At 40.9% G+C, this 25,005-nt stretch overlaps 1 protein-coding gene across 4 annotated transcripts in view; it reads right to left on the reverse strand.

Moving 5' to 3' along the window:
• The window catches only part of SMAD2 (SMAD family member 2), a 60,770-nt gene that overhangs the window by 22,535 nt on the left and 13,230 nt on the right, over positions 1-25,005 (reverse strand). For all 4 annotated transcript variants that reach the window (XM_044431119.1, XM_044431118.1, XM_044431122.1 and 1 more), the window contains one exon: positions 23,516-23,799. In XM_044431119.1, the coding sequence (XP_044287054.1) occupies positions 23,516-23,751 (236 nt within the window). In that variant the 5' untranslated portion in view covers positions 23,752-23,799. The remainder of the gene's footprint in view (positions 1-23,515; positions 23,800-25,005) is intronic.

Consider the following 25,005-nt stretch of genomic DNA (forward strand, 5'->3'; position numbering starts at 1 on the left):
TGCATGAATAAAACAGTATCATATCTTGCTATATATAAAACATGTAAGGGGAAATAGTCTATCTGGTAATTTACTTGGCTATCATGAAAGAAAATTGCAACATTTTCATTTTTCCCTTTTTTGTCTGGGTTTTTGCCTTTGATTTTGAACTTCACAATAAGTTTTTTAAAAGTGAAATGACCCTGAGCACTCTACAAAGGGTAAAGAATATGGGGAAGGTGGATCCATGTGTTGGGTGCCATCATTCAAGACTCGTAAGGGTAAGCAGATTCATGGAGACCAGGGCAAAACACAGAGTCTGCAAGCTTTTTTAAACTTCAAAGTGAAGGGTAGAAGACATTTTAAAGATACATATTCAGTTATGGATTCTCTGAAAGACAGCAGTCTAGGATCAGGTCTCTTCATACTATGAGCCTGGCCTGGCAAAGATGACTAGATGTCTTAAGTGGCACCTTACAAGCCAAGTATTAAAGGGCACAATGCGGAAGTTCTGCAGGAGAATATAATTTGATGTGCAGGGAAGAGCTGCCGACATCAGTATTCAAGGGCCCTACTAATACAGGGGTGAAGACTTATGAGACAAATGCTTGAGAAGTTGGGACCATAGTACCTCATGATAAAACATCTTTAAAATGTTTCTAGCTCCATCCAAAATCCCTAGCAAGCATAGCTGAAAGGATTTAAAAAGTATATCTGAGACCACAAGATTAACCTCAGCTATTGGGCAGTATAAAAATGAAATAAATAAATTTCCAGCAGAGTAGTTGTATACACATCAAAAGAAGAGAGAGAAGTTCAATGAGGACCTTCCTTTAAAACTGAGGGACTATTACAGCCTCCTACCTGCTTTGAAGGATTACAAAATAAAACTAATTATAAGGAGAGGTTGTTAAACACCCTGAAGAAAATGGAAACTATTTTTAAAATTCGCTGCTACTGATGTGTTGATACAGCCACTGCCACCAAGTAAAGCCTTCAACAACTGATTGCTTTGAAAATATATGGAGGTGTTAAGCCTGCACAGCCACTACAATTTGTGCAGACAAAAGATGCTTTGGAACAGAATTTGACATGCAGTAATGATCTGGGTCAGATGGAGGGTTAAATTTTAACAGTTTTAGCACTCACCTTTTAAATATGCAATGTAGTTTTCAGAAAAGCCAGGTTGCTTACTCTTTGAGTGGCCATCTGTGTGTTCACACTTATGGGATTTGTGCCTGCAAAGAACCTATTGCCAGGAAGCTTCCATAGCTAAGTGTTCATCTGGGTAGAAGTCTCACCCCTTCTGGTTCACAGACGTGAGGAGAGGCTCCTGGTTTTTCCCTTAGTTCCTATGAAGACCACCATGGATATCTGGACAAGGTAGGTGCAGAAAAAGGTCCTGACCTGGTCCAGCCTCTCTTGATAGAAAGTAAGAAGGCAACTGTTGGAGGGAAAACAGCAAGTGGGGCCTGTGGGTGGGTTCTGTGAATGATGACTACTCAAAGAATGACAGCTGCAAGTAAGCAACTGGTCTTTCTTCTTCACGGTCTCTGTGTATCACAGAAATGGGCAATTAGCTAGTTTGCCCTGAAGGATGAATGGATGCTGCTTTCACTGCAGAGTGGAGGAAAGGGCTGCCCTGCTGAAGGAGCAGTCTGCCCTCAAAGAGATCCAGCCAGCAATATCCGAGGAACGGTGAGGACATGGGCCACAGGGCCACTCTGCGGATGTCTTGCAGGAGGATCATGGCAGGAGGGCTATGGACATAGCCAATGTTCACGTAGAGTAGGCCTTCAGTCATGTGGGGAGGTGAAGGCCTGCCATCTTGTACATGAAGAGAGTGGGTCTCTTTTCTTCTGGCTGTCATAGCATGTGAACAGCCTTAGTGAGCAGCAGAACAGCTCAGTTCCGGATCTGTAGAAGGTGAGGGCCCTCCTGACATCAAGCAGGTACAGAGTTGTTTCTACCAGGGTGGACAGGATGGTCAATATCTTAGAGGTGGAAGGACAAGATGACACAGAACTAGGAGGACAGATCTGGACGGGGGACTTCCTTGTCCCTGTGAAGTTTGGGTACGGTGGGCACAGCGCTTGCTGGCACAGCAGGCTGAAGTGATGGCCACGAGGAAGGCTCCCTTCCAGGATAGGAGGGGCAGGTCAGTTGTAACCAGGGATTTGAGGCGATGTTGGGAGTCCCCTCAGGAATCTGTGCACCAGGGGTGTGCAAAGACAGATGCACCATCGATTGCTGCGTGGAGAAAGGAGATAGCCACCAGGTACACACAAATCAAAGAGGAGCTAAGGCTGTCCCAGAAGCAAGTCTACAGAAAATGCAGGATCTATTCAATGGTAGACCTTCTGGCATGTTCTTTGAAAACCTCTCTGGCATTATATTCAAAAGCGTATTCTTTCCTAACTTATAAGAAAGTTAATTTTAACTTTTTTGTATATTCCCACATTTATCAACTTCCAACCTCCTTTAATTTTATCACACCACATATGAAGTCCCACCTATGTTTTTTACATTTCCAACATCTTTCATTATAATTCTTGTCCATTTTTCCCATCTTTCAGCATAATGTACCACCAAAAAACATCTAATACCATTTTTCTCTTAGTGCTTGACTGGCTGTGAATTTAATGTCTTTCTTCCATAAAGCTTCCCATTAGTGGGACAATAATTCTTCTCCCAGGGTTCTACGTCCAAATTACCATACATTTCTTAACTTGCAGGGTTTCAGTGCCAAATTGGAGTAATTGCTTGTACAATCTTCCTAACAAATGATTCTTTCATTGCGTAATCAGCTTTTCAAATTCTGTCAGTTATTTAAATATATGACAACTGCAGCAAGAATTACAATTCCTTCTAAACAGAAAACGGCAGAATGCCCAACAAAATTGGGGAAAAAATTGGCTGAGTATGCAATGATGGCAGTATTAACTAATTATGTGAACAGAAAACAGACTGAAGAATTTAATGATAAATGGAAATTTTTATTATATGCAGTTTAATTAATATAGAATAAAAGGAAGCCCATTAAAATATTGTTGATGATTTATAATTAAATCAAAGTGAATGGAAAATTTGTTGGTTTAGAGAACTATATTTTTTGAGAGCTTCAACCAAGTACTTACTGACAGAAAAATGGAAATGTTTGGTTTCTTTGGGAATTTGCAGGTTATGAATATATATATGTGTAAGAGCCCTTGGCATTCTTATTTTTCTTCCTTTCTGTATGTGATTTAAGAAAGCAATAAAAACATTAAAGATGGTGGATCTTCACAGATCAAATCCCTCCTAGCATCCAAAGGCTATGAAAACATTCCATCTGCCAAAGCATGGATGACACCTCAGGTGGTAAGGGCACCCCCCCCCCCCCGCTCTTCTAGGGGATGATTCTCCAGGGTCTGAGGCACAGAGTCTTGACATCTGGGTAAAGGCTCAGCCCGGTCCTGTGAGATTAGGTCCTGGAAGTGTGGAAGTTGGGTGAAGTTTCCCTGGAAGAGGTGAAGGAGCTGGGCAAACCGTGCTTGCCTCAGCCACCAGGGGGTGATGAGGATATAGTCGCTCCCAACCTTCTGAATTGTGACCACCTTTGTGGTCAATGAGAACAGCAGAAAAATGTGGAACAGAAACCCGCTCCATTTGAGGAAAAAGGCATCTTCCAGGGAGCCACTTCTGACTCCCACCCTGGAGCAGAACTGGGGGCGCAATGTGTCCTGGGCTGTGGCAAAGAGATCCACTGATGGTATCTCCCAACTGTCATGCAGGTCACGGAGGACCATCTCATTCAGCTGCCACTCATGTGAGTCTAGACTTGCACATCTGAAGGCATCTGCCAGGATGTTGTTTGTGCCCACCACATGAATCTCTATTATTGTAATGTCTCTGGCAATGTGCCAGTCCCAGACAGTTATGACTAGTTTGGTGAGCAGTATGGACTGCCTGCCTCCCTGCTTGTTGATATAATACATCGCCGTCATGTTGCCTGTGGCAATCTGTGCATGCTGACCATGCAGGGAGAGCTAGAAAGAGATTAACACCTTGTGAAGAGCCAGGACGCTACCCCATGCAATCTCCCAGCAGGCATCAGTTTTCTTCCCCCACGGTCACTACAGATGTGTCCAACACAGGCTGGGGAGCATCCTGCAGCAACCTGCAAATCCAAGGAGCATGGCACAGCCTCTGACGTCTAGGATCACTCTAAGGGCGCCGCCCCCATCCCACTTCAGTACTGTAAAACACTGAGTAAAAACCTCTGGAGTGGTGGGTGTAGACCTCTCAAAGGCCCCCTTGGAGAGTGATGTATTGACCTCTGACAGCATTGGCAGAGATGGGGGTGTGCCACTAAATGCTCTAAGAGCAAAGAGGGTGTCAAACTCAATCATGTCACCTCCTTCCATGCTGAACAAGACGGGTGAGTCTGATATTCTCACTTCCCTTGCAGGAAGGAATGGGGGGAGGTGCCTGTCAATGGTAGTGTAGGGAGGAGGGATGACAGGGACCATCACTGATGGTGATCAACACCAGTGCTTGGTCCCTTCTGTGCCTGCCTGAAACAGGGAAGGAGGTCACACCTCTTCTGATGAGGGGCTGTCTGGAGCCTGTGGGGGCAATTGCTTGCATGGGTGCCTCAGTTGTTGGGGAAAAGAGGTCCCAAGCCTCTTATGTGCTCTAGAAGCTGCCTGCTGGAATCCCATTCCCTGGCAGCCAACCTCGCTTTCTGGATGGAATTGATTCTGTCATCAGTTTGTGTGGGGGCATTCTCACAAAGCAGGAGGGCACATAGTCCGGGGGAGACCAGATTAGCGGAGCCAGACATGCCTGCAGATGGCCTCCATGCCCATCATGGCCTTCAAGGGTCACTGTCAACATGGTGCCTGGCTGCTTCTGCCTGGTACTTTGTCAGCTTTGAGGTTTCCTTGGACAAGAGGAAGGATGTGTCCCTGAACTCATCTGGGAGATACTCACAAGTGGCAGCAATCTTGTCCCATAGTAAAAGTTGTTATCAGATCATGGGGACTTCATAGTTTTGAGATCCAGAGACCTGGGGATGAGACCACGAAAACACATATTGCCAAGCCATCTAGTCAGCCTCCCTCACAGTTGACCTATGTTGAGTGCTCTCTTCACAACAGCCCCTATGCCAACATAACAGTCATGAACACCTGAGTTCAGCTTCAGGTGCTGGAACAGGAGTGAAACATCCTTACTCAGCACCTGGTATATCAACACCACCCTCCTTGATGGTTGAGGGAGACAGCAAGGGACCTCCAGGAATGCGTGGAAGCCAGAGCATCACGGACTGGATCAGCACCCTGGTCTTGTTCAGTTTCCAGCCCCAGGTCTGCAGCCATCCTAAGCATCTGCTCCAAGAAGCACCCCCTCTTCACCAAAGGGGGCGCTGGTCCTGTGCAAATACATCTGGGGAGGGATCTGATGAAGAAAGCAGGATCACTCACTCTGGTCATACACACAAGTCTTCCAGGCTGGAGGATAAAGATGGGCTTCACAACTGATGCTGCCTTCATCTCGACAGTCCCAGGGACAGACTGGTCCAGTACCAAGGACCAGAATTAACCGTGTAGGTCTGGCGGTGGTTAGGTACTAGGGCCTGGTGTTGACTCATCACCACGGGACAATGTTGTCCGGATGTCAAAGGATGGCAAATAGTGGACAGCCTGCTCTGTCAATGCCAGCTCATCCACTCCCAATCTTGGAGGTGCTTGGTGTCAAGGTACTGGTCATCTTGGTACCAGGGCTCAGTACCAACTCAGTACCAGGGGTTGCAGCTGTAATCACTGAATGAGCTAGACTCATCCCTGGAATAAAGGGATACTGGGCACCAATCAAGAGGCCCAGTCTCAGTCTATAAGGGAGAGTGGGATAAGTCCCAGTGCCTCCAGGTCTCAAAGAGTGGCATCAAGACAAGCATGGCAGGGCACCACAACATCAAGCTGGTCTCCAACAGCTGTGCTGGTGCTCTTGCAAACGTACCCAGGGAATGCAACCAAGGTGAGTTGACTGGTGTTGGGATTGGCTTCTGGGAACAAAATAGTCTTGGCGCAGAGGTCCAGGGCAAACGGCAGTCTGGCAATGCAGTGGGACAAGCTCCCAGTTCCCTTCCCAACACGGCAGCAGAGTCTTCCCTCAGCTCCTGGGATTGGGAGCAGTCAGCAAGCAGTGGGGACCCAATGGTCAGGGTTGGTGGTCAACTGGGGCTCACGCAGTACCTTTCCGTTTGTCGGGGCACAGGGGCAGCCACCATCTTTTTAAAGTATTTTGCAGCCTTCCTGGCTGCATGCTTGCCTGGCAAATAGTCCCACTGCAGGTGTCATGTTTCAGCCACAGAAGCTTTCGCCACAGTCGTGGAAGTCAGTCCTGTCCTTTCCTGGAAGAGTGCATGACTTGCAGGGCCTTCCCCTGTTGTTCAGCCTCGAGCCGGTGTTCAGTGTCTCTGGATCTGTTTTGTGAAGGCTTGGCAGTAAGCAGAGGCCTCCATAGCATGTCCCTCACTCAGACGCAGGAGGCAAAGGAAATGGTCACTGGATGGGAGCCACTTGCTATCACAAGCAGCACAAATGCGTAAAACCACCAAAGATGCTGCTGCAAAGACGGGAAAGGTGGAAAGGAGAAAAAATGGGCAAGGAGAGGCATGAGCAGCTTGGGGAGGAACATGAAGAGTGGTGAATAGGGAAGTGGGTAGAAGATAAATATTTCTGTAGATTTTTTTTAAAAGTAAGTAGTGAAAAGGGGAAGGCAGGATGTTGAAGGGAGGAATGGAGAGGGGTTTACTGTAAGCAAAGAGAGGGAAAAATAAGAATGAATGAGTGCTCTATGCTTAAGTAGGGAGAGAGCAAAGCAATTCCTGATCTAGGTGCAATGGCAGTCAAAAAGGAACTGAGGGGATGGGCAGAAGTCTCTTCCTATGCTTCCTGGGAACAGAAAGGGGAGGGGCTTCTGCCCAAATGGACATTTGGCTACAGAAGCTTCCTGGAAATAGGATCTCTGCCAGTGCAAAGCCCGTATATGTGTGAGGCACAGAGATCATCAAGAAGAACCCCAGCTGCTACTTCAACATAGGGTCTGGCTATTTCTTGCAGTCGGACTAGAGCCATTACCCAATTTTCTAAAAGAAACAAATAGTTCCTGCATCAGTATACTCTGTCTGGTTCACCCAAAATAAGCCAGAATTCTTAAGAATCATTCCCACTAACAACCCACAGATCTCCCATTTATAGGCTGTGCACCATGACATGTGAACCTAGAGCTCTGGCTTGTCTCTATCCAAACAAGCCAGAATTAAAAGCCATGAACAGCATGCTGTCCTGCTTTTAAAAAGCCTGAATTCTAAGGAATTAAATACATGTGAACTCAACCTCATGAGAACCAACTTTGCATTATGATCACTGGCAAAAGTTTTTCAAGTAGTCTAAGCACAAAAGCAATTGCACCACTTCTTAGTATGATACAATAGTCAACCTTCTATGCAGAAAAATGTATGTCATGCAATTTTTAGTCTGAAGGCTTCAAAGCACAAACAACAAAGATCTAATCCTTAATTGGACAAGGAAATGGCAGAATGGTGACCATTTTAATGTTGCCTTCCAGAGTAGGCTTTACCACCCTTCAATTCTATGCCTGCTTGGTGATTTTCAATATCGAGTAATAATTCTTCTGTCTAAAACAGGCACCACAGACCAAGTCTTGCAGACAGTTTTTGTATCAGACATCACCTTGCCTGATATTTTACAACAGAAGCTGTTCACATTCAACAGTAAGTGATCACAGAATAAGACAATAGAACTGAAAGAGTCCTGTAAGGCCATGGAGTCCAACCTCTGCTCCTTGAAGGACTGAAGTTCAAGCATCCCTGACAGAGGGCTATCCAGCTGCCTCATGAATGCCTTCAATGTGGGAGAGCCTACAACCTCCCTAGGCCATCCACTGTTATATGACTGTCAGGACATTTTGTCTGATGTCTAGCTTCCTGTAACTTCATGTCCTGCAATATGGCATGATTGAGATCCTTGTACTGTGTGTGGCAGCCTTTCAAGTATTCGAGGAATCATTATGTTTTGCATACATCTGAGAATCCAATATGCCAGAATTCAAGGGAGGTATCTCTACATTTGGACTTCAAGAAGAGTTTCCCATGAACTTGGGCCTTGGCTTAGTGTTCTCAGACAACAGATGCTCAGAGAAGAAATCTTAAGATAACAGGAACATATAGGTAAGATGCAGTACTTCGTGGTAATAGCCCTGTGGAAAAGATGTTTGAATTCATTTTCTAAGTGAAATGTGAATCCCAGAGAATGAAATGCATTTTGCATCAGAAACTCCCAGTGGTAAGCTTTGCAAAGGCTATAGCAAACTTTTCAGTGGATATGGTTCTAGCTACAAGGGGAGTTATCTTTTAAAAGCATTCTGAATTTTAAGGAAAGTTTATTTTCATTTTGATCAAAGCTGGAATCAGAGTCATGGAGTCAGAACCATTTCCTGGATTACTGGAGTCAAAGTTGGCCAGTAAAAATGTACCAACTCCAACCCCTAATAAAGTGCCAACCCCACATTTCAGTCTAGTTAACTATTCTGACGTGGGAGTTATTACAGATTTTTGCTAATTAAAGTGCTAGGCAATTATTTTCTTCTGAAGCAGATGCTTATTTCTGAGCTTCTCTCTGTTCTAGTTTCTTAAATAAATATACCTAAATTGAACTTCTGGAGTTGATTAAGGGTACAATCCTATGTCCAGTTAGAAAGAAAAGGTTTTAGACCCTTTTTCTGTCTAAACATGCATAGCACTATGCTTAAGTTTCTTTGCATCACAACTGCATTGGTCTCACCCACACCACCCAACAAATGCTAACTGGTTCTAAGTTTAAAGGAAGCATGTCTGCACTGCTCAATTAATGTTTCCAATCAATACAGGAAATAATTAGTAATGTTCCTATACTGATATATAAATAATGGAGTCAGACTGACGGTATCATAAACTGAGGAACTACAGTCAGAGTTAGAGTCAAATGTTTTATGTACCGATTCCACAGCCCTGATTTTGATAGCTCCTTCAGAAGACCTAGACGGTAGAATACATTACTGCTGAACAAATAATCCAAATTTTAAAGAATTATCCAAGAGTAATCCACAGGGTCCAAACCAGACCAGAAAAATTGGGTATTTAAAAATAATGGGAAGAAAACTTACATATAGTTAAAGAAAAACAACTGCTTCAACAAAAACTTAACAAAAATGCTTCTCTGGCATTAGGATTAGCAAGGCATCTACCTTCCCCATCATTCAACTGAAACCTAAGTAATTAGTGATACAGTCTTCCTGTGGTCATCATTTCAGCCATAAGATACTTTTAAAAAATGTGACCTACCAAAACAAAGAAAAAAGGCAGACAGCAGTAGCAAACTAAACCAATAGTGTGTGAAAAGTGAACTGATGTACACTGGGGGACCCAAGACACCACAGATGCAGGAATCCATCTGCATCTGTGTGCCGAGCTGGGTTGTTGTGAGAGGCTGCCGTTCAGTGAGCAGGTTGTGTTTTTGTTTCAATGTGTTTGCCTATTACATGATGGCGGATTTACACCAACAGCAAGTGGCAGTGAAATTTTGTTCAGCTGAATGTTCAGCAGTTTTTGACCCTTGCGCTCCATCCTCCCTATTCACACCATCTCACCCCATGCAACTTTGTTTCCCCAGATGAAAAAAGTCCTCAAAGGAAACGTTTTGCCGATATCGAAGTGGTGAAACAAAAAACAGCAGAAGCACTAAAAGGCATCAAAATCAACAAATTCAAAACCTGTTTTGAGCAGTGGAAAAAAGTCTCAGTAGGTGTGTTGCATCAAATGGAGAGTACTTTGAAGGTGGCTGAAGTTTGAACATGTAAAAATAAAGACACCATTTTTTATTTAAAAATTCCTGGTTTTTTGGGGTCCCCCCCATATCTCTTGGGTACAAAGTACTCCATAGACAGACACATATGTAAAAGCCTGGGCAACTTGATCCTGGTATGCCATCCCTCAAGACTTGTATGAACTAAGAAGACTAACTGCCATGGCATCCAACTGACTAATAACCAGAAGGATCACACTTGAGAACACTGAACCAAATGTACAGCGGACTCCCATGAGGGGAATGAGCATAAATAAGCTTTGGGCTTTCACGGTCCACAAACTGCACAAGGAGACTGAAAGCATTTGGTTTCAACTATACAGTCACCTCTGATTTTCAAAATTCATAAAACTGCTCTCTAAACTAGTGTTTCAGAACAAGCCAGGATCCAAAACTACTTTGATTCTGGCCTTTTCTCATTAAACTTGTTGTTTAAGGAAGCCAGAACCACCAGTGTTTGGCCATCACAGGAAGCTGACTCTTTAAAATCAGTGGTGAATGCTTTCATTCACCTCATGTGGTTAATAAAAGAGGAGCTGGGAGTGCAAGCCTACAGAGTCTTCCAGGTGGCAAGAACTCAGGGCTTTCCGTTACATCTGAACCTAATCAAAACCACTAAGGGTGCCTGAATATGACGGTAACTTATGTTACAGTCTACCCAATTCATCCCTTTCCCCCATCCTTTTCTAACACTAACAATGCCAGTTATGTGGCACCACTAACAGCTTTAAAATTAGGATGAGGGCTTGTGCAGGACTACAGGAATGGGAAGGAGAAAAGCCTGTTCTGAAGCCTGGGTCAGCACTGTGCAGAAAAAAGGGGAAGAAATCATTGGTAGGGTACAAGCAAATAATTAACCCTTTATCCCACCTACTCCCTCAGGCAGCATCCCCCCCTTACTCTTTTCCTCCATGGGATGCAGCACAAACAGAGAAAAATACAAACAGAGCTCCTCATTAAAACAGCAATAGCAAAAGTCTGCAGATCCATGATCCCCTGTGAAAGCTAAATTCCAACCTAAAACAAGAAAACAGGAATAAATATGCATACATTCTTCTCCATACAAAAAGAGCCCTATAGTACTTCAGGATAAACACATTTCAATCTTGTGTTGTCTGCTTTGTAACTTTAGAACACATTGGTATACCATTTCAAACTCTAATAAAAAGTAGACAAAGGCAGGCCATGAAGCCTTGAGCAGATGATGCTATATATGTAAGTCCTAGCAGTCCAGAACTTCATATTCCACATTCTACCACCACCTTAACATGAATTCAAGTATTACCAACTTCAGTGCTTATAGCCCAGGGTTTCAAGTCAAAGAATATCACATTTCTGCTTATACAATATGGTATCTAGAATACTTTTCAAGGAGGCAGGTTGATTTCTATACATAAACACAAAAGCTCTCATGCTTCCAGCATTGTTTTCAAATACATTCTGGGATGTATTCGGCTATGTCCATCCACCACCAGAAAAAGCACAGCAGGCAGAATGAATTTCCCCCTCAAAATCTGCTCTGGAAGATTGGGGGAACCTCTGGGGAAGAAATAGAGGGGTGCAGGGGAAGAAGAAAGGGAAAGTTAGTCTACAGACACAACACTGGAGGACATGCAGTAAAATTAATTTTCAAATAAGGCAACTATCACCATTAAAACTGCAGACATTTTACAAAAGCAGGAATATTTGAGTTACCGATTCACTGGAAGGTTTAAAATTATTAGGATCTGGAGAAGTCTTTGTCAAGGAAATATAATAATGCTATGAGGAAGTACCATCTTGAAAGCTCCTTGAAATTCATGCTTGTCCTTTTATTACTATATGGATTGCGCAACCTTATCCTGTATAATTTTTTTCACCAGAAACTTATTTGCAAGCACATAAAATACTTAAAAGGAAGAACAATAGTAAGGGAAACCATATTATTAAGAAATTAGCTAGAACTCCACCTGTCTGATTATTAAAGAACCCGCTGGATTATTAGGCTGGATAAGATCACAAGAGCTCTGCAAGTTTGCCTCTGTTCTGAATTACTGACCTAATAACCTGCTTTTGTTCTCTCCGGTATTAGGAGCAAGCATTTAGAGCAGCTACCAGCAGTCAAGTACTTTCCCTAAATAGGGTACATCATACAAAATCACATGCCAAATATTGGCATAGGCATGTAGTCAATGAAATCCACGCTTCTGTGAGAAATCCTGTCCACTTGGGTGGTAAGTTACTCTAGTTTAAGTACATGACTAGTTTAAGCACATTGCAACAGTCATCATTTTAAATTTAATCAAAGTTACTATGGGCTGCTCCTTTACAATTCTATGCAATTGCAATTCTATGCAATTTTAGGCAGAAACGGGCCTACAAATCCCAACATACCACAGCTACCCTTACCTTCATTTAGCAATAAAAAACTCAGAGATGGCAAATACCAAGTTCATGCTCTCTTCTCAAATAAAGAACAGGGAATGCTAAAATGAGTCTTCTATGTATATACTTAAACACATAGGGTATGTTTTTACTTCAGAATTTGCTACTGAATTCAAAGGGATGGCTCTCAGGTAAGTAGGTATACTTACTGCAATCTCAGTGTAATTGCCCATGACCTCTGGTATACTTGTTTAACTAAGATTCCATTAAGTTATATTATTACAACAAGGGCTAATTAGTATGATTTTAGCCTACAGAGCATCACTATTATTTGGCATTTCTTGATCTCATCATCAAAACGTTCTTAGATGTTTTGGCAGTTCATCATATAAAAACCCCATGATTGCCAACCGCAAAGAGGCAGTTTCTCTACTGCAGGCCTGTACAACTTCTAATTTGTTAGGAAAACAGCCTCTAAATCATGTGTGGTGGCCTATTACGGTCTGAATAAGCCACCTGTTTTTGCTTCCTATTTGGGAAACGCAAAAGAAGAAAGGGACTGTTTAAACATCTGCTGGCCACAGAACTTGGCTAGTGGGCCACAAGTTCTGTAGGCCTGCACTAATACTAATAATCTCATGTAATGGCCTCTAAGTAGTGCCTTCATAGATACAGTGCATGCAGAAAAGTAATTTTATATTACTCTGTATTTTTAGCACCTTTCTGGCATTAACCAAAGTGATTTATAAACATTTTAAAATATAATAGCAACAATAAAATCCAATCATAATAAACCATTATACAGATTAAAAGCCATGACAATTTAAAAGATCACGTTAAACAGTGTCTTGACCTCTTTTTTGAATACAAAGCAAGTGTATACCAGCTGCAACTCCAAAGTAAGTACAAGGCAAGAGCTCTTTCCCATGTGCCCAGCAATCAAGGGTGTCTTCAAAAGGACCTAACCCACTGATCTTATTAACCAAGCAGGTTCATACCAAGACAGGTAGCCCCTCCAATAGCCAAGTCTAGAACTTTAACTTTAAACTGACATCTTCTATTGTGTATGGACCAGCACAAATCTTGTACTGGGGCTATATAATCACAATCTACCAGCATCCTAACTGCTTTATTATGAATTGAAGCTTTTCAAGCTCAACCCTAAGTAAAATGAACGGCAATTTTGCCAGCTACCTGCTAATTTGCAAACTCTCTTTAGCTGGGAGTAAAGTTCAGTAGTCTGGGTATTTTGGAAGCAACATGAGGCAGAATACTGTTCTTCTAGAGCTGTGTTGTGTTTACTATAATTTCAGTAGACACAAAAGGCCACAGGTCAGAAAGTGATGGTTTTTGCTTGATTATTGGCTTGACTGAAGTGGCAGCTTGACAACTGAAGTATTGTATTTGTGTCTTAGTAAACTTACTATGTTAACTGCTGAAACTAATCATTGTTTAGGTCAGATATAGCTGAACTCTCAGGCCCTCCAAATGATGTGGCTTTTTATTGCTAACCGTTATGCAACGCTTTATTTGCTAAAAAGCAAGTTTTTATACATGCATAAATATTAATCCATTAATGATAAAAAATATTAACTTTATAACAAACTACACATTTTCATGTTTAGTAGATAAGGTACAAATTAATCCCCCCTTTCCTGCAAAGCATGACGTAGAAAGAGGCCCTTAGCGTAGGCCAAGCAACGGCAAAGACAGCCACAGGTAACCAAAAGGACAGATGGCACTGATGAACTTCTCACCCCTCTCCAAGTCAAATTAGCCAGCTCTCTCTGCCCCAGGCCTGTTATTTGTTCCTTTTTAGCTGAGTCTGAGTTCCCCCCATGCAGATCACAAATCTTCAGCAGTCTTTGGCAGACAGCAACTCCTTCCTCCCTTCTATGCTATCTACAGCTCTTTGAGCAGTGATGAAAAGGAAGAAGCAAAAAGACACAAGCAAATTTCCCCTTTCTTTTCCTTCCACACTGTCCATGCCTCTTCAGCTATTTGTCTCCTCTGCATGCTCAAGTGTTACCCTTTGTTCTAAACAGCACTGCAGATGAGGATGCCACAGAGGCCCAGTCCCATGGAATCTGAAGGAATGTGCATCCACACCTTCACTGGCTCAAGAGCAACAACTGAACACCCAAGAAGTACTGGTGCTCACAGAGCCACAATTCAGCCACTCCTGGGTAAGGCAAAGCTGTTAATGGAAGTCAGATCAATTAGTACTGTAATTTACTAAGATTTAATTTCAAATTTCAAAGTTCAATTTAATTACCTATTGATTTGATCCCATTCATTCACCTGAATTATGAGATGAGTAAAAAAGAGCAAAGACAGAAAAGCATCCTTTTTCTTCCCCCCACCCCCCAATTAACAAGTTCAATGAATTAAGGGGCAGTACCAATTCAACTCTACCTATACTGAAAAATCTGCAGGGGATGTTCTTCACATAATCCAAATGGCTAGAACAGAGAACTCTAGCTATGGGCAGTACAGAAATGTAATAAATATAGTGTGTGAAAACAGATTGTTTTCAGCTAAAATCTTTTCTGCAGAAATATATATAACATGGCTAGATTAAGGAACAATGAATTTGTAATATAATTGATTTATAAATCTACATTTTTAATTGTGACATTGTTTTGTTTGGGAGGAAAAGGAAAAATCAATTAATTGCTGGTGGGTTTGTGGCTATATTATAAAGTGAATTACTATTTAAGTGATAATCAAGTTAAAGTTATTTTTTATAACCAAGCATTAAGTCAAAACTGTAGTTATATTAACTGTAGTTATACTATTGACAGTAGTAGTAATAATTGTTAACTTTTTGTGTAACTTAGTGCTATATGTAATTTCTGTGTAAGGTTCCTTGGTAGCTTTCTCTTTCTTTTTCATGTTTTTTCTTTTTCTCTTTGATTTATAAAAATTAAAAATAATTTAAAAACAATGCATTTGGTAAATTACAAAAGAAATCAGATTCTTGGAAGACACTGATTTTGAAAACAAGGTCCCTATTTATAAATTAACAGAGTAAAGCCCCAAATAATAGTATCTTGACAGAGGGAATGCAAACTGCCCAAATTTCCATACCAAAGTAGTGAGTATATTATTATAACCAAATGTAGAACAGTTTATGCCTGAGAATATATCTAGACATAAATACTGATTAGCTGGCTCAAATAAAAAAGGGTATTTTAATCAGATTCTTTAGTGATAAGCTTAAGAACTTAGTTCAGAATATAGTTTGGCAGAATCTGTGCTGTAAATAAATCCTGTCTGATCTTTCCTCCTTAAATTTAACCTAATGTGGATTTTTTAATTTTTTTGTTTTTTAAAATCTTTCTTCAACATCTAGATAAAGGTTGAAGAACGGGTCTTTAAGTCTTTTTAAAGGCGCAGGTGGTGTGCAAGAACCCAGGAAGGCCTAGATTTCAATTAAATAGTATGATTCTATTTAGGCAGGATAGGCAGATAGTTTGCATATCAATGACTTCTTCAAAGTATGTATATTAGCTTGTCAACTTTATATTTGGGCTGTTTGTTTATAACAGAGTCAGTCTGAGATATCAAGCATGGAGATGTTACATATGGTACAAAGGCTGAATCAAGGTTGCTCTAGAGCATGGCCTCTGGAGTTTTTGCCAACCCTTTTAAAATAAGCAAAATCGCTCATGTGTTAAATTATTAGGAAACTTTAGACCAAATAATAAAGTTCTAAGAACATACAAGATCACATTAATCTTTCAGAAGTAGAGTTGAAGCTACTATGTAACTGTTCCATATTCTGAATAAAAAAAGTTATTAGGGAGGGTCATGGGCAGAACAGTCTCTTAAAAAGGACTGCTTGTGCCCAACAGACCTGCCATTAAGTATCTAAACAGTGCAATTGTATCTATCATAACTCCGTAACATGGAATTTCATAAATTAGGATATGTTGTCCAGGTTATATTTACCCACTTGTATGATTGTACTATAGTTCAAGATTATCTGCCTCATTTATTTTTACCGAAATGTAAAATAAGCTTATGCATTTCCCTTAAAATTTAAATTCTCGTACTAGTTCTGCTTAAATCATTTGTATGGTGGGGTGACTGCATACACTAGCTATAGTTTCACATATAGTACTTACTGTATTGTCTGTTGAAGAAAGGAGAGCAAGCATTTAAAGAAAGACATAATGGATCGGGCTGTGACACACACAAAATATCCTGGGGTCCAGGGCTCTTCTGAAGTATTCCTTTCAGCAAAGTGACCAACGAACCCCTAAAATGCTTTTTAAATTTCCAGAGGAAGGGGTTCCAGAACAGGGCTGCACATTTCAAGATTATGTTTATTTTTCATTTATGCAGAATCTCATTCACCATTTGCTCGCCAGTTGTCATGCTAACCAACCCACACCATTTATCAGTTAAATGCTGATTCTAATACAAATCCACTTCTCCTTACTGTAAGAACTGTCCATTTCCCCATCCTTTTCCTTCTCACCCTTTACATAAGGGACTATGTTCCCTAGGACTCAAAGGCAATTTAAACATTCAATGCTACTAAATAAATGGATCAATCCTGCCGACATCCTACATATTTTGATACTCATAAGAATACTTAAGGTCACAGAGGTTCCTTTTCGAAACCAGGGTGCCTCTTTTTCAATACCACGTGTTCTGAAAACCCATTGTACACCAATGTGGATACCTGAAACAGAACAGTTGTCAGTGCAGAAAGCCTCTGGTTCAGGGTTGAAGATATTCCATTCCCATCCTACTAGTCAGCATTGTGTCAACTGAGCAGCGCCAGCTCTTGCTGGCATCTTGCTCTCTCACCCATACAGCTGTTTATAGGGTTTTCGGGTACAGCTGATATGTATTCTCCAATCCCAACTAGCTCAATAGCTTTGATTTTTCCACTGCTGTCTATGGGGAGCTCTCTATTCCATTCTTAAGGGTATTCAATAAAATACTGGTATAAAGCATTAAATTATCTATCCAGAATGAAATGTTTCCTTCTATTCATTATACGTTATTTTTCTTGCTTTTCCTACTCCATTCTATTCCCACCACCATCTACAACAACTCACTTAGCATTCTTTACTACTGAGCTGTTGTGGAATTGTAAAGGGTTTCTTTTGCACCTACCCTTCATCTAGGGCCTTCTCTTTTTGAAGATCTGACTTTCTGAAAACCCTGGAGTTACCAAGTCAGCTGATTTCTTGTCTCATACACATGGGTGAGGTGGTTTTGACTAGATAAGTACATAGAAACAAAGCGGGTCAGAAGGGGCCTCCTGGGCCATCTAGTCTGACCCTCAGCTCCAGCCAGCTCTGCTCACAACATGCCCACCATGTGCATATCTACCCTATCGTACGAGCACGGGAAGACTCTAAAAGACTTTTTAAATGCTCCAATGATGTTTGCTGACAGCTGACGTCTGTCCCTGAGCATATTTAAAAATAGCTTTTCAGTATAAACTATTTAGACAATGAGACGTTATTGCCTACCTCTTTTATACCTGTGTATCCCTCACTCCCCCTTGCCTAGCCATTCAATTATTTTACCCCTCTCACCAAATTGTTGCGATTTTCTTCCTCTCAGTCTAATATTCCATACCATTAAGGTATCATTGTGCTGTTTCCTTGGGATTAACTTTTTGTTTTGTTTTTGTTCTTCTGCAAACCTCAGGATTATCCTGGATCTGCTAAAACTTCCATTTTCCACATGGTTGGTGCAGTTTTGCTTACATTTGTGCAAGCCTGGGAAAACCTGAATCAATATTAGGAAGAATTACTTCAGTTAGGGTGACACATTTAGTCTTCTGAATATTTTTAAACATCTGATATAGAAAGGCCAACTAGCAGGGCAGAACAGCTCCAGACTTTTGTGTTAGTTGTAGATTTCAGTGTTACCAAGAAACTCAGCCATGATGGCTTTCATACATATACAGGCTCAACTGCATAATTCACTGGCATCACCTGAGAACCGAGCCTAACATTTTCTTTGTTCTGGGAAAGGCTGGATGGGCAGAAGGCTTGAGGAGTACAGCCACTGTTGTACTACGTATCTTTATTGTAACTGAAGTTCATGGACCTGCATGTACTTTACCCTAACTGCATCAAAGCTTTGCTAAGTATGCAAAGCTTCAGAACTTTATGCTTTCTGAAGGAGCACCTCCTTCCCTATGTGCCTGCTCGCCCCTTAAGATCTGGGTCGGAGGTCCTTCTTCAGGAGCCCTCCTGGAAGGAGATTAGGAGGGTGGCTACCCGGAGAAGGGCCTTCTCTGTGGTGGTGTCCTGGTTATGGAATACACTTCATAGACAGGATTTGCCTGGTGGCAACATTTTATTCTTTTCGGCACCAGGCCAAAACCTTTTTATTTTCCCAGTATTCCAAGGTTTAGATTGTAATTTTAATTGTATGGAATGGATGCTGTGCTTTACTTTGTTTTATTGTAAGACCGTTCTGAGACTATTTGGTAGTGGACAGTATACAAAAGTTTTAAACAAATAAATAATTTCTGATTAAGCACAATGGCTTTTCTTTTTGGCGAACAAAATGGAAGTCTAGAGTATTGTGCAGAGATCTTTAAGGGTTTCAAATCATGCACAAATACTCTCATACATGCCCACCCAGTTAGTGCCATCCCCTTTTCTCTTGTCCCCAAGTATAATTGCCTCCCTCACCATGTTCACCAAGACCTCTTAGTGGCATTTGATACCATCAACCATGCTATCCTTCTGGATAGGAAGGTCAGATTGGGAGTTGGGGGCACTGCTCTGCAGTTGTTCTGCTCCTACTGGGCTGACTGATTCCAGATAGTGGTGCTGAATTCCAGAATGTAGCTCTGCAGAATGAATTTGATTTGAATCCCTAGTCAGTAAGATTAGATTTAAATCATGGTTTTCTATATAAATTGCACACATGCCTGCCTTACCCATAAGTAGAGAAACTTCATTAAAATATTCCCAAATGGGGTCTCTTTTACAGCCTACTGCCATTATAGGTTTTCTCCTCCAGGAAAAGAATATGAAAAACCTCAAGCTATACACAAAAAGATCCAAAGACCTGTGCAGCATTCTGCTCAAAGGGTTCAATTTCGTTTTTATGCCTTGCCCTCCCTCCTCCTCATACTTAGCTTCTCATGCAGATCTATTCCATTCCCAACAATAATCTTCTATTCACTGAAATTTTTGAAGCTTAACACTTAAAGAGGTAAGGGGTTAATTCTATGTACATAGTTCTCCAAAGGAACAATGGGGATAAGGTCTTTTCCTCAACTCTGTATCTTTATTTTATAACATTTTTGCTGTGTAGAGGAGTGTGATCTCTGCAGACACAAATTCACAGTTTTGAGAACTGTAAAACCAAACATATGTGGCATCTTCTGAATAGAAAAATTGCCCAATAATCTTACAGAAACCTCTGAAAGAGCATGACATTAGGAATGCATTAATACAATTCATTTACCAAAAAACATTTAAACATTGCATGAATATACAGCCTCATGCTACATAATTAAAAAGGAATCCTTATTTCATGATGAACCACCTTTGGACTATAATGAATCTTCAACAGAAAACTATCTTTAGATAGATTTTCCCCAAAAAGGATTTTATATTGAAAATAAAATTTAAAAGATCAGTTTAAAAGAATCACTGATTTCTACCCCCCCCCCCCAATTATGTCATGAAGTGGTGCAGAACATCATTTTATCCCCCAAGCTTTTTAACATCTACATGAAACTGTTGGGAGAAGTCACCTGAGGTTTGAATCTGAAGTGCCATCAGTATGCTGATAACACTAAGCTCTTGTCTCTTTTTCATCTAATCAAGGTGAGACAGTGACAGTTCTAAACCAGTCTCCAGCCATAGAGCCAACAAATTGAACATCAATCCAGAAAAGACGGAGGTGCTGTTGATAGGTGGGTCTCAGGTCCAGAATAAGGATATCTGCCCTGTCCTGGATGGAGTTGCACTCCTCCTAAAGGAACAGGGTTCGGAGCTTTAGCGGTGCTTCTAGACCCTGAGCTGTCCCTGACGTACCTGGTGGGCTGTGGCCAAGGGCACCTTTCACCAGCTCTGGTTAATTCATCAACTACAACCTTATCTGGATAGGCAGAACCTAGCAACAGTAATCCACGTTCTGGTAATTTCTTGGCTGGACAACTCTAATGCGCTTTACATGGGGCTGCCCTTGAAAACGGTCCAGAAGCTTCAAAGTAGAGAGGCCAGATTGTTAAAGACTAGTAGCAGTGAATATATAACAGCAGCCCTTTATCAGTTGCGTTCACTGCCAAATGAAGTCCAGGCACACTTTAAGGTGCTTGTTTTATTTATTTTATTTAAACATTTATATGCGACCTATTTCACTCATGCCATCTCTAGGTGGCTAACAAACAATTAAAAAATTATAAAGCAATGGCATGAGTTAATATAAAACTGGATAAAATTACTTTAAAATCAATATGAGTTGACGGTTCTGTAACAACTAGTAAATATTAAAATGTCTTTTAATGTATAAAGCCGTAAATGGTTTAGGACCTCAATATCTAAAGAAAGATATCCATTCATACAAGCCTACTCAGACCCTAAGACCTTCATCAGAAGCTCTGCTTTGGGAGCCACCTTTAAAGGATGCTAGGAAGGCGGCTACTTGGTGTATGGCCTTTTAAGTCGTGACACCCCATCTTTGGAACCAGTTCCCCAGAAATGTGTGCCAGGCACCTACCTTGTACACATCTTGGCATAAGAAAAAGACTTTATTTTCAGAGTATTTTAATTGCTGACAATGTTAATTCTAATTTTTAATTCTAATTTTATGTATTTTAATTTATGAATTTTAAAATTGTAAATGGTAACTTAAAATGTAAAATGTGTTCAATATGGCCACTGTATGAGGTCAACATGGTTGGTGCCCCTGCTGATGGAACTGGTTTTATCTACTGAATTTGTTTATAATGCCAAATGATTTTAACTGCATGTTAAATTGCTGTAAGCCAACCAGAGAGCCATGTGGCTATTGTGACAGTATATAAAAGCTTGAAAATACATACATACATTACCTAAATAGAGTGATCATATCGTTATGAACTCATGACCAAAAGCCTATCGTGGCCTAAGTGCACTTGTTTACCTGAACGAGCAGGAAGTGCAAGGGACCAGGATACCTCCATATATCCCTTCCCGACCTATAAGATCCTCAGAGGACCTATAAGATCCTCAGAGGAGGTCCTTCTCCGAGAGCCATACCCAAAGGAAGTGATGGGAGAAATGGCTTGGAGAAGGGCCTTCTCCATGACTGCACCCAGCCTATGGAGCACTGTCTTGAAGGAACTGTGCCTGGCACGGGAAGAGAACAGAAATGGCACTAGGTAAAGACATTTTTATTCAACAAGTGTTTTAATGGCTAATGGTTCATAATACTGTCTTATTTTTATTGCTCTGCTGACAATTATAAGCTTTGTTGATTGTCAGATTTTGTACTCTTAAAAAGATTATGCTTAATTGTTTTTATTGTTTTACTGCTTTACTGCTGTTTTATTGTTGTTTTATTTAAGCCGCTCAGAGAGCCCTTGGACTATGGAGTGACATGGAAATGTAATAAATACAGTGAAATCCCATAATCTGAAAGAAAGTAATAAAACTTGCTTGGACTATCTCTTCCTCCTTTCCCTGCAGCTGCTCTAACCATATCCATTCTGCTCCTCATATGACTCAACATGTGCCATTAAAAACGGAAAAGTAATCATGTGATGGACAGAAACCACAAAGAAGCAGCAAAGAAATTATCCCGTTTAAGTGTCCCAGGCCCTGTCTTTTCCCTAGCACCTTTCCCAGTATAAAGACTGTGATCCTGAACTCTCCATCTGTCTTTGCTATTCTGTTTTTAAGAATAGTCAGCCAGTCCAGTGCTGGAAGGCTGCTGCACTAATTACACTTTCTTTGAAGCTCGGAAATAAAGCAATGCAATTTCCTCACAATCCTTTTGTCATTAAGTTAGCATCATGTTTTGTTGGAATATCATAGAAGGTCTGCTGCCTGAGCACCATGTCTCCGCAGAAGATAGCCAATGAACCTGGGAAAAAGGTACCTTGAGGTAAGGTACAGGTGGATTCACTAACATCTTCAGCAGAAAAGATGTCAATTTACTTTTTCCCCTTATTAAACAAAATGATTTAAACAAAGTGTGATATGAGCTTCTAAATTTTATGTTTTGTGTTTTAATTTTGGGTTTGCTGTAAATTGTTACTTATTGTAAATATGCTGTTTTCATTTTTAAAGTTAGTCTGAATTTAAGTTGTGTTGTTTAATTGCATGCTTATAGCAGAGTACTACATTACAAGACGCTGCAGCATATGAATATTTTAAATAAATATGGGTTCCACAAATACTAGTTTTACAAATTTGACATCCGAAAAGAGTGGAAACCTATTCCCAATACTGTTTTTAAAAACTGCATTTTTCCTGTGTTGCTCTCATGCCTGTCTTCTTTACTAGTCCTCCTTACAGATTTATATTTATCACATTTCCTTCTAATTTTCAGTTTTCTAGTTCTTAAAAACTGATAGATTAAAATGCCATCATGTGCCTTTTACAATATCCTGCCTTTGTTATGCAACTGTGTTATCATATTTAACAATCATAACATGATTACATTTGCACTCTCTGATCACCCAATGCACAACACTTAAAGGTGAGGGTGTAGAGCAGCATACTATTCGCTAACAAATAATTTCACATAAAGTTTTAAACAAAACCAAAGTTTTATTCCAGGAATACTTCCCAGATCAACACACACAAAGCCTCTCTCTACTGTAATGCTGACATCACTAACGGAAGAAATCCAAGCAGAGGCCAAATAAACATTATGGAAAAGATACAAATAAGCCAAGACTAATTCTTGCAGTAAATGTGTTTATTTGACTGATGCTCAAAACTGCCAATGACAGTTACATGTGATTAGCTGACTGAAGTGTTCACCAAGGAGTCAACCAATATGTACTCTTAGGAATACATGCAGGTGGAAAGGAACCTATGTACCACAATCTAGCTATTAGCTACTTCAAGACACATATAAAAGGAAAGTCAGTTAATAATCCTTAATGTGCAGCACCAGTAACCCTTCTAAATTGCGTAAAAACAGAACCAGGTTACACAGTGGTATGCAAACGTAGGTAAAAACAAATTAATCTTAAATACTTTTTATCTAATTGCAACACATTAGTTGCCTCGTATGTTAATCTGGACTTGCATTCTGCTTCGAAGAGGTCTTACCTTGGTATTGTAACACACTTTGTATTGCAGTTCTGAGTGGTGATTGCTTTTTCAAGCTCATCCAGTTGCCCTGTCTTCTTGAGCTTCTTGACCAAACTTTTCACTGCTTTCTCACACCATTTTTCTTCCTGACCATTCTGCTCACCCCCACCAGCACCTCCTGAACCACCAGCAGACTTCTTCCACCCTAGCAGTCTCTTCACAACAGGTGGGGTAAACGGCAATATAGACGACATGGCCAGGTGCAGAACAACTTACAAAATAACTTGGCAGCCGTTTGCAACCTATGAAAAAAAGAAATCCATTAGGAGATTTAAGAGAATTCCTCAATTTTTCACATTGTCTAGACAAACTGGAGACTTCCAGATGACAAAAATCCTTGAAATGCTCATGACAGCATAGACAGCTATTGCTAGCTTATTAGTTGCCTATTTTAGGGGCAAATTGCCAGTTATAGCAAACCTGTTGTCCCTTTATCATTTTAAATCCTTTCATTGTGGTCATCTACAGGACTAGTATGACTATTGCTATACTATAGATATATATGCCCCTATCAGTGAAAAATTCACTTTTGGCTATTAAACTAATAGCCATGTCATTTTGTAGAAAGGGGAAGAGCTGGTTCATGAAAGCGTTAAGTCCCTTGCTACTGCAAAGTTTCTCTCTTTGAAGAATGAAGCCCACATTCTCATTTCCACCCAGAACACATTCCTACACCTACCTGCTCAGACACAGCTCCAACTAAAGCCAAAAGGACATGCAGCCCCAACTGCTGCATGCTTCAGCTAGTCCATGGACTTCCAATGGGACTAACTCCCTAACAACTGTACACAGAAGTGTAGCCTTACCTATTTAACATTTTTACTATTCTTAGAAAATTATAATTCACTGTATATTCTTAGACAAATTAATGGTCATGACCATATTAAGATACATTAGATTTACACTTGCCTGACACATGCAACATAATCGTATTTTTTGTCAAGTGACTGCCATACCCAAACCCTGTCATACAAAGCTGTAGAATAAGCTCAACCTGAAGCTGGTAATAGTTGCTGCCAGAGCAGACCAGCGTTTTCAGAAACGTGTTCATGCTGTAGGGAGCAAAGGGGCTGATTTCTGCTCCGTCTGCCTTCATACTGTAGTGCCACCCACCCAGCATTTGGCGAGTCCCTCCAATTCCTGGAAACACAACTCACACAGGTGAAAACTGCCCCCACTTCCAGGGGAGAGTTCTTAAAGCAGAGATCCCTGAAACTCAAGCTGTATACCATTAAAATGCAGATTTAAACTAAAGAAACAAATGGCTTTACTAAAATAAAAGACTGCATCCTGACTCCAAGTCACACACAGAGCCCAGTGAAGTCAATTTAGGAAAGTTACTCATTAATTTGAGAGCCACTGATTCTAGCAGGCTCTGCCTCCAACGCATTCCAGTAGGGATACTGGGGATGTCAGAAACTGAGTCAAATATCATCTGATGTTCAGGA

The sequence above is a fragment of the Varanus komodoensis genome, unplaced genomic scaffold (genome assembly GCF_004798865.1).
Source record: "Varanus komodoensis strain SLA01 unplaced genomic scaffold, ASM479886v1 scaffold22, whole genome shotgun sequence".
Classification (NCBI taxonomy): domain Eukaryota; kingdom Metazoa; phylum Chordata; class Lepidosauria; order Squamata; family Varanidae; genus Varanus; species Varanus komodoensis.